Consider the following 11744-nt stretch of genomic DNA (forward strand, 5'->3'; position numbering starts at 1 on the left):
ACCACAACGACGTGGGTTTCATTGCGCTGTGGAAAGGAGGAAAAGGAGGCGGCGGTTTATCATGTTGGTCTTCGTAGTCCAAGGACAAGATGCTAGTAGCACCTGAGGGCACGCGGGATGATGCAGCCCCCCGCCGATCACTGCTGGGTTGGGCCAGGCTTACCAGATGCACCTGTTCCTCGCTAGCCCTCATCGCCCGCCCCCCCCCCCCCCCCCCCCCCCCCCCAGACATGCCATTTGCGTTCCAGATCTTCCGTTCTAGCGACAGGGTGAGGTGCAGTGCAATGAATCCCAGCTCGAACCCCATGTGCTGCTAGCCATCGGACTTCTTTCCTCCAGCCCTCTTACATATTGGCCCTGATGGCAGCCACGGCCAGCGCCAGTTCCCCAGCATTCGATCTGGAGGCGCTGATTCAGGTAACCCCAGACGCCTCCGCATTTGAGGATGGTGCACTCAACTTCCCCAGAGTCTGCCCGCATGCAAGAGGTGCCGAGAGTGTCGCCGCGGCTGTGATACACTCTTGCCAAAGTGCAGGTACATTGTTTCGCCGTCCTACCTGACCCGCCTTTTCCGCTCACCGTCACAGGCAATGCACAAAAGCCGGAGTCGAGTGCATGTTCTACGACCACGGACGCAACGAATTGCTGCCGCGAAGGTAAAAGTGCATGCCCATCTTCCCGACTCCGGCTAACCGAATCCCAGCTACATCAGTGGGTTGGTGGATCGTGTGCGCGGATTATCCAGCGAGCTTCCCTCTCCGACAGCCTCGATTGGTCCTGGGATTAGCAGCGCATTCGGTGTCAATGTCAAGCCCGACGCCTTTGCGCCAGATGTTGTGCAGTACGAGCACCATTTTGCAGAGGCTAGAAACAGCTATCGCTATCTGGGTGCAGAGGCGTGCCTAGTCAAGTCGCCCAGATTGCACGCAACACACGACATACGCAGCGAGCGGGTCGACGACGAACTCGACGACTGGCAATGCATGAACAAGGACTCTCCCGAAAAGCAATATGAGCTCAAGCAATTGTATCTAGAGGTTATGCAGCCTCTCTATCCAATTCTGGACCCTTCACTGCGCTACCTCCAGCACGAACTACCCACCGACCTCAATTCGACTGAGCTGTTCTCGCTGTACATGATTTATTCTATTGCATGTTACATTATTCCCAACACCGGCAAAAGACAGCCACATGGCCAAAGCAACCACTCATCAAGTAGACTTGCATATCACCAAGCCAACTCAATCAGATATCGTTCGTTGGCGACGCAATACTTTGCTGATGCCATGGAGCACCTGGAATTGGCAACCTTGGAACCCAACATTGACACAATCCGCTCCGTCTTGCTCCTCGCCTTCAACAGCTCATTTGATCCCTTGACAGGCAATATCGGACAGCAGATCGCTCTTGCCGGGCGTCTAGCATTTGACCTTGAATCAAAGCGCGCCCTTCAGGAACTTGAACCCAATGACGTTGAAATGCTACAAGCCATGCACATGACAATCTTTACTCTCGAAAACCAAGTCGCCTCGACCCTCGACCGCCCCGCTCTCTTCCCCGAACCCGTACGTCTCTAAGCCCATCTTAATTCTTAACTGCTTTCCTCACATAACCACAGGATTCCGAACTCTGCTTTGACAAGGACAAGCCCGCTGAATATCTCTGCTCCTTAAACCGCATGCAGAACCGGTTTCGAAAAGGCGATCTCGTAGCAAAGGAGAACGTGAAAAAGTTACTCCCGCTTTTTGACGAGAAAGATGAGTTGATACCCATCTTACGCATCTCACTACACATAACGCATTTCGTGCTGAACCCTTGCTGGGGAAGCGCATGGCACGTCTTGTACGTCCCCCCACCCACGCATCCCATTTCTCCCTTTCCCACTGTTAACCCCAACACAGAGAAGCAGTAGTAAGCTGCGGCAGCATCCACGTCTTCTTGACGCCGCACTGGGTCTACCGCGCTGGTGTGGTGTTGATACAAAACATGCCAGCGATTTTTGGGGGTAATCTCATTCAGCTCTACTCGAATGCGCTGCTGGTGCTTGAGCTTTCGTCGTGGAAATGGCCGAGTTCTGCGGCGCTATCAGCGTCATTGGTCGACTTGATGCAGCATATGAAGACAAAGTATCGGCCGGATTGGTCGGATAAGTTGCAGCATGGGGGTGTGAGGATTTGAGGGGGTTTGGGTGTGAATTGGTGAAGCGGGGAGTGGCTGTGGTTTCTTGGGTTGTCTGGTACCAGGGTCGGATCTTTGTCTTCTTGATTCAAACACGGCAGGTAGTTTTTGCGAATTGTTCATTTCGGATGCACTGTATGATTATGAGAAAGGAGATATAATTAGGCTTCCTAGTTGCTTTGCTTGGTATTTGAAGTCCAGAAATGAGGGAAATGTAATGAACATCAATGCACTGTTGATATTTATCATCCGCTTAAGACCTCTTCTTCAAGTTGATCCGGCAAATCACCAATCACCAGCTCTCAATTCCCTGCCTTCAAACTACGAGATTACATCTTAGGCTCCTCCGCTGGCTCCTTGGGCATATCAGGAATCCTGCCCCGCCGTTTAAGATTCTCATACAGCGCCAACGCAGACAGCGCTTTACCATCGCGCGCAGCCTCTCTCCAAAAGTTCTCTAGAGGAACTAGTTTCAGCCTTATCCTTTCGCCTTCATTCTCCAGTCCCGTGGCCCTGTCCTTGAGCCACTCCAGGTGCGCCCGTGACAGACGCTTCTGGTATAAGTAAAGTTTCATAAACTCGTCGCACCCGCCTTTGCAGCGAGAAGAAAACTATCGTTAGCTTGAGTTTTCTTGGAGAAGTGGGTAAAATGAGACTTACCTGGACTGGGATACATTGCCGTTCGTAGCTGGTTGGTTGGGGCCAGGGAATCAGCTTGTCCTTGTTCCAAAGCAAGTTCAGACAGGTCCAACAATTCTTCTATCTTGACATGAAGGTGCGCCTCCTCTTTCAGTTCCTGTGCTGCTGTTCCGGTAAAGGAGCCCGAGTCATCCAGCATGCCCGCTGGGATTTCGGTGAAGGCCAGGCTGGAAACTGCCAGGCGAGGCTGAACAGTCAGAATAACGTGTTTCTCGGTTTCTCCTGAGGCGTCTGTTGGCTGTACGATGGCCTGGGACACTTTGTAAGTATTATGCACGACTCAAAGGAAATTGAGAAATTGAGAAGGGAAAAAGGCTCGATAACTTACAAGAATAGCCACACTCCCGCCTCGCAAGAACGCAGACCCAGGTATCCAATCGCTGTCACCAGACCCATTTCTAATTTCTGACTGAATCTTCATATATCCCAGGCGCGTATAATTTTTCTTGTCGAACCAGTCTACAGACTCGACAGTCAGCTCTTCCAGGCGATATGGTTGCCTATGGAACGGATGCGATTCATCTTTTTGTGCATCCAGAGTTCCAAGAAGCCCCAACAGCCAGTTCCTTAGTGCGGGAAACTTGAATGCGGGTTTGTTGCTGGGGCTGTCGAGGATCTGTGTGAATTCATGGGCTGTGAGGTTCCAGGGGAGGTAGACTGGGACGGGGGGATCCAAGGTTTTGCTGTTGAATTCTCTCAGAGTCAGTGCGGCCGGCGGCCTGGTCGAGGGCCTCTCATTTGGGTTATGAATTTCCGCGCGCATCTTGGTTGTGTTGCAGGCTTAGTGGGAGTGTTGGATAGGATCGAACACCAGTGTAAGGCTACAAGAGACTTCTTATACCCCAAGTCACGTTACACAGGAAGGTAATTTTCATTGATGGTGCTGGGGTGTTTGAAAGCGGGTGACGAACCGGCCGAAACACACTCTGCTTTATTCACTTCCAACAAAGAAGTTTTGGCTGTATCGCAGGGGTTCGACAGGTGTGGTGACGGGCCGTTGGGCCAAGTGGTAGGGATGTGCAATGGCATGGAGTCACGGTAACGGCACGCTCCACTTTCCCCACCGGCCCACGCGTCGCCCCGCCATGGTTTATGCAGGGTTCAAGGGCAAGCAGCCGAGCCGACTCCAACTGCGCGCCTGCGTCCGCCACCCGCCCAACGTCACGAAGCTGTTTACCCTTTGGTCATCCCCCATACCCTCCAGTCTTTACTAAATCATCTTGTAAATTTCACCCTTATTTTGTCCTTCACGCTCTCATTTCACTCATTATGGGCACTTTGACTGCAGATTGCCCACGTCTTGACATTCATTGCCCGCACAAGCTTGCCACAAGCTGTAGGCTGACTTCCACACCCAATTGCTGTGCTTGCGCCGATGAGCGCGTCCATTCACGAACATACCGAGTGTACATTGACGGAGTTGGTTTTGTAAATCGCGGCACAAGATGGCAAGGCTACTGCTGGTTCTGTAAAGGTATGAATGATGACAATGTTTCCAAGCCAATGTCATAGTCAGCTAACCCCCACCTAGAGTTCTGGAGCAATCGCCTTGCCGCCACTGACCCACCGCTTGAGATCGCGCAGACACGTATACCCGAGATACCGGATCAGACCGAGTTCCTAGAGCGATGGTGGGAGTTTCATCAGGGATATCGCATCGCAAAGCTTCCTGATGGCACAGAGCAACGCATCGCTGTTATAGGAGAGCCTTTTCATGAAGTCAGCCCAGGCTTCCTACCCCGAACATTAGATCAGCTGCGCGCTGGCGTGGAGAACAATGCATTAAGGCCAGAAAATAGGCTTAGGAGGCGAAGGTTGACATCAGAGGAAGACCGGCCGGAGGAACCGCAACAGAGTCTAGAGGACGCGTTGGACGACCTTCTTCGAGAGGCTGAAGAGACCCCGAATGCCAATGTAACTGTTCCCACAGAGCCCCAACTGTTGGTAACCCCTCAGATTCAAGAGGACCCCTCCGAACCGCCCCGACCAATGACACGACGAGAGGCACAAATACAGCTCGCACGAGAGCGTTTTGCTCGCGTGTTTGGATCCCGCGAGGAACTAGAGCAAGACGATTACGAGTCACCACTTACGCAAATGTACACACGAGCGTACGACCGCCATCGTCAGGCTGAACAGAGAAGAGCAGAGGGAACAGAGGTTGCGCCTCAGCTCGATAGCTTGTCACCACAAGATCGCCGTGAAATCGAAGAACAACTACTTTGGGGTGTAATGCGGGAATCGCAATCCATTTCTGAGAGTCTAGAGCCAGCAACCGAAGTGTGGAGCTATGCCCCGCGGCGAAGAGGCGTAGATGGCGAAGATGCCGCTGTAACCGAAGTCCGCTGGCTGCGCAATAGCGGTGAAATCGACGTCTCTGCCGAGCGCATGGCGTATTTCGAAAACAGCGGCGAAGAAGGCACAGAAGCAGCGCGGAGACTCGTAGTTGCGTACCATCAGAGCCAGGCAGAAGACGAAGCGCGCATTCGCGCCATATTTGCAAACCCCAATGGCGAATCTAGCTCAGCTGCTCCCATAGCAACAGGTTGGTGGTCGCAGATTCGTCCTCAATTGTCTGATATAGCTGGAGGAACTACACAGCCGCTGGCAGAAATGCACAATATACGTCTGGATTTCGAACAGGAACTCGCCCGTATGCGCGCTGCTCGACCACCCTCACCTCTGCTTGTCTCGCTGGACAACCAACCAGATCGGCCGCCGCCAAAGTCTGAGGAGGAAATGACCAAGGTACTGGCGTGTCAAGTGTGTTACCAGCAGCTAGCGGATATAGCTGTGTTGCCGTGCGGTCACATGGTCATGTGTCAGTGGTGTGCGGATGTCGTGGTGCCAGTTAGACATGGACATATACCAGCGCGTCCGACAAAGTGTCCCATGTGTAGGAAGCAGGTGAAGCAGAGATTTAAAATTCATGCGGGATAAATGGCGTGTATAGGTTGGGGTGTTCATATGAAAAGCTATTGAATAGCTTCCGACTTGTGTTGTTGGATTCAATACTCAAGCATAAGCTTAGTAAGTCTAGTTAAGATGGACTCGAGATAATATATGATCTGCGACTCAAACCTTTCTTTTCTGCTCTTGGAATGGTATCCTCAAAGCCTATGTTTACATACTCGGTATTCAAATGGAACTTTGGCTCCTCATTCCGTCCTCCCCTTCAGTCCGCGCAGTCTCTCATGTCTCTTGATAATCCTGTGACAAAGTGCATGTGGCACGCTTTTGCGTCTTCGGCTGCGACTGGGACTGCGCCTGCAGACATGCCTCGCCGGGCTGATTCCGCAGCTGACTCTGGTTCATGTGGGAATCCGACTCCGCGTGAAGGCTGTGAACCTGACGATGACTGCTGACTTTGCGCCTATTGTAAGGCGATTCTTCAAGTGTATCTGAGACGTTATCAAGACGTCGTTGTGGCTTTCAACGCACCCACTGGCCGAGGCAAGGGTCGCGTGTCTTGACCGGCGTTATGAGCTACCAGCAGAGGATAATGTGGATGCGTTTATGCGTATTCCAGTCGCGTCGGCGCATCAGAGACCGCCGTAAATAGCAAAGGAAGACAGAATGAGAACCAGCGCGTTGATAACAGCCCATACAAAGGGTATCCAGGTAGACATTTCGAAATACCCAGCCTGGTAAACACCCCCAATACTATATCCCCAGTCAGTATGCGCTCTCTGTACTTTAATTCATGAACAGAGGGGTTACTCACAGTCCGCCGACAATCGCGCCCGAGACCAGCGCTTCAATGCCCCCGACAACGGTAAAGAAGGGCACGGTAATCCATATAAGTTTCCAGTTGCGCCATTGTACTCCGCACGCCCATAGTGCTACAACCAAGTGTATGCCGCCGACAAGAAGCAGGCTCCAGTATACTGTGAAGCGCAGGACGTCGTCCGGGCGATAGAGGTAGAAAGATGGGTGTACGCCGGCAGGCAGCGGCCAGTAGAGCGAAGGAAAGGGAGGCGTGGTGTAGCCCTGCGGAACAGCCGAGTTGACGCGCTGGATGAAGCTGGGGAAGAACTCGTTAACTATCATGTTGCGTGGGATTTGCTCGAAGAGTAGTCATGTTGGGGAATTCGAGAACAGGGGCCGAAACAAGTAATTAATTGACGTGGGTAGGGGTTCAGGTTTAGACTCGCCTCATTTGGGCAACAATATGGTTTGGCTATGGTTTTCTGGGTCCTTTGGCGCACGTGACTAGTAGTCAGTTCGATAGGCGTAGTTCTATGTAGCACCCAGTGTTTAGTTACACAACATGCGTCCAACTAACTATCCCCATACCTGTGACGTCGATCTACGGACATAGCAAATGAATGTTGACGGCGGCTGGGGCCCGAGCTCGCAACCTCGGCTCGACGCGCGTGAGCGCAACAGTCAACACCCGAAGCCCATCATCATCGCATTCCGACGACGCTCTGAACAAGCCTTCGAATGCGCCAGCTGCCGTAGCCTTCCACGGGCTGCCTCGAATCCCCCATCATGCCCGTCGATCGCCTCTTGTCGACGCTGCTGCGCTCGCTGCAGACATATACGGATCAGCAGGACACGCCGCGGTATGCATGCATCTCAAGTCCCCCCATGTGAACACACCCGCGCATATACTGACTACAGAGCAGCCTTCTTGGAACCGCGTCTTCACTGCTTACTACTCTCGGGAACCCACACAACCTTAGTCTTTTGACTTCGCATCTGCTTACAGCCCCCGCGCTATGGGACCGTCCTGACGGCGTGCGGACGCCCCTGCGCATGCTCTCCGTCTTCCACTCGGCTATCACGACAATCATTAATCATCACAATGATGTGCGCTTCAACAAGGCGCCTAAACTTACGCCTGGTCAGATTCCCACGGGAGGAGGCCTGTCGCTCGATGAATGGGTCCGCGCCGTGGTTGCGGGCGCAGACGACCGCAGCCGACGATGGAAGCACCTGGTTGTGCTAGGGGGCCTGTTGATTGGCATTGGCAATCTCGAAGAGCAGGGAATGGATTTGTACTGGGCATCCGCTATGCGCAAGAGGGTAGAAGGCGCGCTGGTGCGGGCGACAAATCTGGCCCTGGTTGAAGTTAGGGAGCACTCTGAGGCTGATGGATTGGGAGGCCACACGATAACATTGGTTCTTAATCACGCCTTTGGATGCATTGGGGAAGTGGAGAGAGCGCAGTTTGATTATGATTTGTTGCTTCCTGTGCTCATTGGGACGGCATTTTATTCCAATGAAGGGTTTCAGTCCGCATACTTCCTTGGCGGTTTGGATCTGGATGTGCGGACAACTCAGTCAGGAAAGCTGGATTGGAGTGTAAGTTTACAACAGATGAGCTGAGTACTTTGCGCTGACCATACATAGCCACACTCGAGTTCCTACAGACAGGTCGAGGTCATCATGAACAGGCCGCTTGTAGCCTCAATGGGACCTCTGTCGCGTCTGATTGCGCATGCAGTTGAGAACGTCAAGAACCCCTGGATCATCCAGACCATGATGGATGATCTTGCAAGTTTTTCTCGTGCCCTCACTACGCAATGGCGACAGAACAAGTTTTCTGATATTGAGCCCGCTGAAGAGGCAGCCAACCTGGAAGAGGAAGCGCTTCACAAGACCACACCACAGCTGTGGAACCTTCTCAAGGCCGCCTTGTTCGCCACGACCATCATCCTCCGTGGCGTCTTCAAACGGACACTAGCCGATAGACGACTTGCTGCCGATGCCGTTGCCCCATTGCTCGCTGCGCAAGCCTTGCAGACACTGCGCCATCTCTACTTCATCACATCGCGGCTAGGCCCAGCGTCATTTTCCCAGCACACCTTTGTCTACCTCACCGCCATCGACATCCTCGCTGCCTATCCTAATCACGCCGACAAGTTCCTCAAAACAATCGCCTCCCAACATCTCGGGCAAATTCCCAGCCACCCCCTGGACCGCATTCTTGATCTCTACTTCCTCAACACAGCCGAGCACTTCACCCTGGTCCTATCCCCATCCACGAACGAAGACCTCCTCGTTGCGTCCGCAGTCCCCTACCTCGCCGCAGCTGAAAACCGCAACATGCTTCCCATCTTCGAAGCAGCTCACAGCGTCATGCTTGCCGTGTTATCAGCCCCTCAATCCGCAAACCTAACCGCAAAACACCTCCCCTTCTACATCGACGCACTCTTCCGCGTTTTCCCTAACAACCTTTCCCCCCGCCAATTCCGCCTCGCATTCAAGACCCTCATGCGTGTTACTGCGCCCCCATCCCCACTCTCAGCAACGCACCCAGATCTCCCAGTTACTCTGTTGGAAATCGTGTATCACCGCGCTCTCAATGCTCCTACGGCCCCACTTCCCCCTGACGCCGTGGCCCTCGCCCTGCAAGACTCCGACGCCCCACCCCCTGCCCTCTCTGAACAAGCCGTCCTCGCACTCACGCTCATTGACGCACTCCCGTATCTCCCTATCGCCCTATTGGATGAGTGGCTCCCATTGTGCGCGGAGCTCCTCAACCAGATTCACGATGATGAGATGCGCGAGGTGGCGAAGCGAAGGTTCTGGGAGGTACTCGTGAGTGGGGAGATGGATCCCGAGCGCAGTGTTGTAGCGGTGAATTGGTGGAGTACAATGGGGGGTAGGGAAAGAGTATTGTATGGGAGGGAGGAAGGGGTGGGGTGGATGAGTGGGGCATTGCCGGTGGAGGAGGATAGGAAGGTTAGAGAAAGTAAATTGTAGGGTTTGTTTGTGGATTGGTCAATAATGATACCCATTCGTTCTTTTTCAAAACTTCGTTTTTTGTATTTCTTTGCTGTAAAAAGGTCGAGAGAGATAATGATATGATGTTTGCTTGAGAAGTCGGCCTGCGACTCTCTTATCTCTTTTTTTTTTGGATGCACACTGCGGTCCCCGCCCCCCCCCCTTTCCCTTCGCTTATTAAGGAAATATCGAGTTTCTTCGAGCCAATGCAAAGTAAGCAAGTCGTGTATCTAGCCTTGACGCTCAACACAATCGAATGAATGAAAGAAAAAAAAGGTGTGGAAGAGAGAGATAATACAGTGGACGAAACGAAAGGCCAGGAAATGTAAAACACATGAAAGAGAAACGATGAGAAAGACCTCATTCAACAGAGAATTAAAAAGGGCAGGGAGGCCGTCAAACCTAACTTTTTCTCATACACAAAGGGGGAAAAAAAAGGGGAAAAGATCCAAAAAGAAAGAAGGAGCTAATACTACACCATGCTTGCCATCCTCGTCTCTGTATTCCGTAACTCCAACAACGCCACATCGCCCTCCTCATCCTCCTCCTCTTCTCCTCCTCTCCCCCTCGACATTGTCGAAGCCGACTTAGCCATATCGCTCTGCTTCCTAAACTCACCCTGGCGCACACTCCCATCCGTGGCCCTACTCGACGCATACCCAAACCTAGCCGATGCACTTCCCCTTGCCGAAGCGCTCGAGAAACAGTGTTTAATAAAGACCTTGAGCGCAGGCGCGGACGCGACAATAACGCCGAGTTGAATTTCCAAGACGGCGAGCAAGATGGCGGGCCAGGTGGTCCATGAGGAGTCGTAGAGTTCGTTGTTGAAGATTCTGTGGATGGCGAAGACGCGGGCGATGCAGACGATGCAGACGAGGTAGCCCGAGGCGAAGACGGCGCCGAGGGCAATTTTTTGGCGCTTGGGGATTTGCAGGTTCCAGTAGAGGAGGGTGGGGAGGAAGGCGGCGATTGCGTCTTGCACGGCTGAGATGATGCTGGCGGCCATGATGTCGGCTTCTTCGTTGACCCAGCAGTGGTATTTGTAGCCTGCGAGTTGGTGGGCGACGTCGAATTGGTACCAAAAGGCTGCGAGCGGGTTGCAGGCCGTGAAGAGGATGATGGTGAAGGTGGTGATGAAGATGCCGATGATAGCGATGTTGATCCAGGTCGCGATGCGGAAGGTGCTTGGGATGCAGCGCGCGTCGAGGCGCCGGTAGAAGAGGAGGATGGAGATTTTGATGAACCCGCCCGCGAGGACGTAAAGGAGGTAGACGGCGAAGACAATCTTGCGCTCGGGAACGTAGAGGTTGGGTGTCACGTCCCAAATGTGGCGGTCGAAGCCGTAAACCTCGGTTGCTATCTCTTCATGTTAGTTTAATGCTGGAATTGGAATAGACTTTTCTCTTGTGTTTTCTTTTCCTCCCATTTTTTCTTTCTCTTGGGGTTGCCTTACCTAGACATACCACTATTGTGAACCCAATTGTTGGAATCTGTGTCGAAGATCGAAATGTCAGTAATTAACAGACGGGATATGGACAGGGAGACAAGGGGGTTCTCTATTTCATACCATTGCAAGCAGTATTATCCAATCGTCCAGTCCACCGTTTCTCTGTACAACAAATCGAGCCCAAATTCTCGCTGCTACAATGACAATCATGATTGTTCCAAGCACACCGGCCAGAGCGGGTACAACTTTCGGCCGGGTGATGGGATCATCGTAGTTGGGCTGTGGCCATTTGGCCAGCACTTCGAGCGGAGGAAGAACGCCGCTGGAGCCACTACCATTAGGATCCAGATATGTGCCCGGCATACTTTATCTGGCTTCAGTTGCGAGTTGAGGTGTATATATTAAAACAACGTGTCACTCTTCCATCCAGAATATACTAGACGGCGTAACGGGTCATAATAAGAAAAGTGAAAGCTAATGTAAAGTAAGTTCAGCTTTCTCCACACGGGCCTTGCTCACCAATATTAAGGCATGCTGGGCGATCTGGTCGTATCACGTCACTCAACTGACGGACGGAAGGCGGATTGCCCTCACAGTGACAACACCCATTCACACTTAGTACCTGTACGGCGCGGCACTTTCCACGCGAAGCAAACTCTAGTTCTTCCGTATCGGAACCTCTAAC

The 11744-nt window shown here is 52.6% G+C and overlaps 6 protein-coding genes across 6 annotated transcripts; 3 read left to right on the plus strand and 3 right to left on the minus strand.

Annotated features, from left to right (window-relative positions):
- The first annotated feature begins 226 nt into the window (after positions 1 to 226).
- PSV08DRAFT_362730 (uncharacterized protein) lies at positions 227 to 2189 on the plus strand. The gene is made up of 5 exons (XM_066093034.1): positions 227 to 535; positions 602 to 656; positions 704 to 1565; positions 1619 to 1842; positions 1902 to 2189. Exons 1-5 carry the CDS (start codon positions 361 to 363, stop codon positions 2176 to 2178), a joined length of 1593 nt encoding a protein of 530 aa, XP_065948995.1. The 5' UTR covers positions 227 to 360; the 3' UTR covers positions 2179 to 2189.
- A 209-nt stretch (positions 2190 to 2398) lies between these two features.
- PSV08DRAFT_402319 (uncharacterized protein) lies at positions 2399 to 3901 on the minus strand. Its single transcript, XM_014223075.1, has 3 exons — positions 3206 to 3901; positions 2839 to 3127; positions 2399 to 2770 (listed from the first exon to the last, which is right to left on the minus strand). The coding sequence occupies exons 1-3, from the start codon at positions 3638 to 3640 to the stop codon at positions 2508 to 2510; spliced, it is 987 nt and encodes a 328-aa protein (XP_014078550.1). The 5' UTR covers positions 3641 to 3901; the 3' UTR covers positions 2399 to 2507.
- A 175-nt stretch (positions 3902 to 4076) lies between these two features.
- PSV08DRAFT_203656 (uncharacterized protein) lies at positions 4077 to 6147 on the plus strand. Its single transcript, XM_014223076.2, has 2 exons — positions 4077 to 4351; positions 4409 to 6147. The coding sequence occupies exons 1-2, from the start codon at positions 4147 to 4149 to the stop codon at positions 5815 to 5817; spliced, it is 1614 nt and encodes a 537-aa protein (XP_014078551.2). The 5' UTR covers positions 4077 to 4146; the 3' UTR covers positions 5818 to 6147.
- PSV08DRAFT_303118 (uncharacterized protein) lies at positions 6133 to 6962 on the minus strand. The gene is made up of 2 exons (XM_014223078.2): positions 6602 to 6962; positions 6133 to 6540 (listed from the first exon to the last, which is right to left on the minus strand). The coding sequence occupies exons 1-2, from the start codon at positions 6925 to 6927 to the stop codon at positions 6420 to 6422; spliced, it is 447 nt and encodes a 148-aa protein (XP_014078553.1). The 5' UTR covers positions 6928 to 6962; the 3' UTR covers positions 6133 to 6419.
- A 335-nt stretch (positions 6963 to 7297) lies between these two features.
- PSV08DRAFT_391428 (uncharacterized protein) lies at positions 7298 to 9611 on the plus strand. Its single transcript, XM_014223079.2, has 3 exons — positions 7298 to 7445; positions 7509 to 8187; positions 8236 to 9611. Exons 1-3 carry the CDS (start codon positions 7372 to 7374, stop codon positions 9589 to 9591), a joined length of 2109 nt encoding a protein of 702 aa, XP_014078554.1. The 5' UTR covers positions 7298 to 7371; the 3' UTR covers positions 9592 to 9611.
- A 473-nt stretch (positions 9612 to 10084) lies between these two features.
- PSV08DRAFT_391434 (uncharacterized protein) lies at positions 10085 to 11446 on the minus strand (the record flags this gene model as incomplete). The annotated part of the gene is made up of 3 exons (XM_014223080.2): positions 11180 to 11446; positions 11066 to 11102; positions 10085 to 10968 (listed from the first exon to the last, which is right to left on the minus strand). The coding sequence occupies exons 1-3, from the start codon at positions 11420 to 11422 to the stop codon at positions 10085 to 10087; spliced, it is 1164 nt and encodes a 387-aa protein (XP_014078555.1). The 5' UTR covers positions 11423 to 11446.
- Between the last annotated feature and the right edge of the window lie 298 nt (positions 11447 to 11744).

The sequence above is a fragment of the Bipolaris maydis genome (assembly GCF_028858645.1).
Source record: "Bipolaris maydis strain C4 unplaced genomic scaffold PSV08scaffold_8, whole genome shotgun sequence".
Classification (NCBI taxonomy): domain Eukaryota; kingdom Fungi; phylum Ascomycota; class Dothideomycetes; order Pleosporales; family Pleosporaceae; genus Bipolaris; species Bipolaris maydis.

Excerpts from the sequence above, each read along its gene's own strand:
- PSV08DRAFT_362730 (XM_066093034.1), top strand. The coding sequence starts at position 361 with ATGGCAGCCACGGCCAGCGCCAGTTCCCCAGCATTCGATCTGGAGGCG. Across the intron at positions 536-601 it reads ACACTCTTGCCAAAGTGCAG|CCGGAGTCGAGTGCATGTTC; the intron begins GTACATTGTTTC and ends AATGCACAAAAG. Across the intron at positions 1,566-1,618 it reads CCGCTCTCTTCCCCGAACCC|GATTCCGAACTCTGCTTTGA; the intron begins GTACGTCTCTAA and ends ACATAACCACAG.
- PSV08DRAFT_402319 (XM_014223075.1), bottom strand. The coding sequence starts at position 3,640 with ATGCGCGCGGAAATTCATAACCCAAATGAGAGGCCCTCGACCAGGCCG. Across the intron at positions 3,128-3,205 it reads GCGGGAGTGTGGCTATTCTT|GCCATCGTACAGCCAACAGA; the intron begins GTAAGTTATCGA and ends AAAGTGTCCCAG. Across the intron at positions 2,771-2,838 it reads GGCAATGTATCCCAGTCCAG|GCGGGTGCGACGAGTTTATG; the intron begins GTAAGTCTCATT and ends CTCGCTGCAAAG.
- PSV08DRAFT_203656 (XM_014223076.2), top strand. The coding sequence starts at position 4,147 with ATGGGCACTTTGACTGCAGATTGCCCACGTCTTGACATTCATTGCCCG. Across the intron at positions 4,352-4,408 it reads CTACTGCTGGTTCTGTAAAG|AGTTCTGGAGCAATCGCCTT; the intron begins GTATGAATGATG and ends ACCCCCACCTAG.
- PSV08DRAFT_303118 (XM_014223078.2), bottom strand. The coding sequence starts at position 6,927 with ATGATAGTTAACGAGTTCTTCCCCAGCTTCATCCAGCGCGTCAACTCG. Across the intron at positions 6,541-6,601 it reads GGCGCGATTGTCGGCGGACT|TATTGGGGGTGTTTACCAGG; the intron begins GTGAGTAACCCC and ends CTGGGGATATAG.
- PSV08DRAFT_391428 (XM_014223079.2), top strand. The coding sequence starts at position 7,372 with ATGCCCGTCGATCGCCTCTTGTCGACGCTGCTGCGCTCGCTGCAGACA. Across the intron at positions 7,446-7,508 it reads GATCAGCAGGACACGCCGCG|CCTTCTTGGAACCGCGTCTT; the intron begins GTATGCATGCAT and ends ACTACAGAGCAG. Across the intron at positions 8,188-8,235 it reads CAGGAAAGCTGGATTGGAGT|CCACACTCGAGTTCCTACAG; the intron begins GTAAGTTTACAA and ends GACCATACATAG.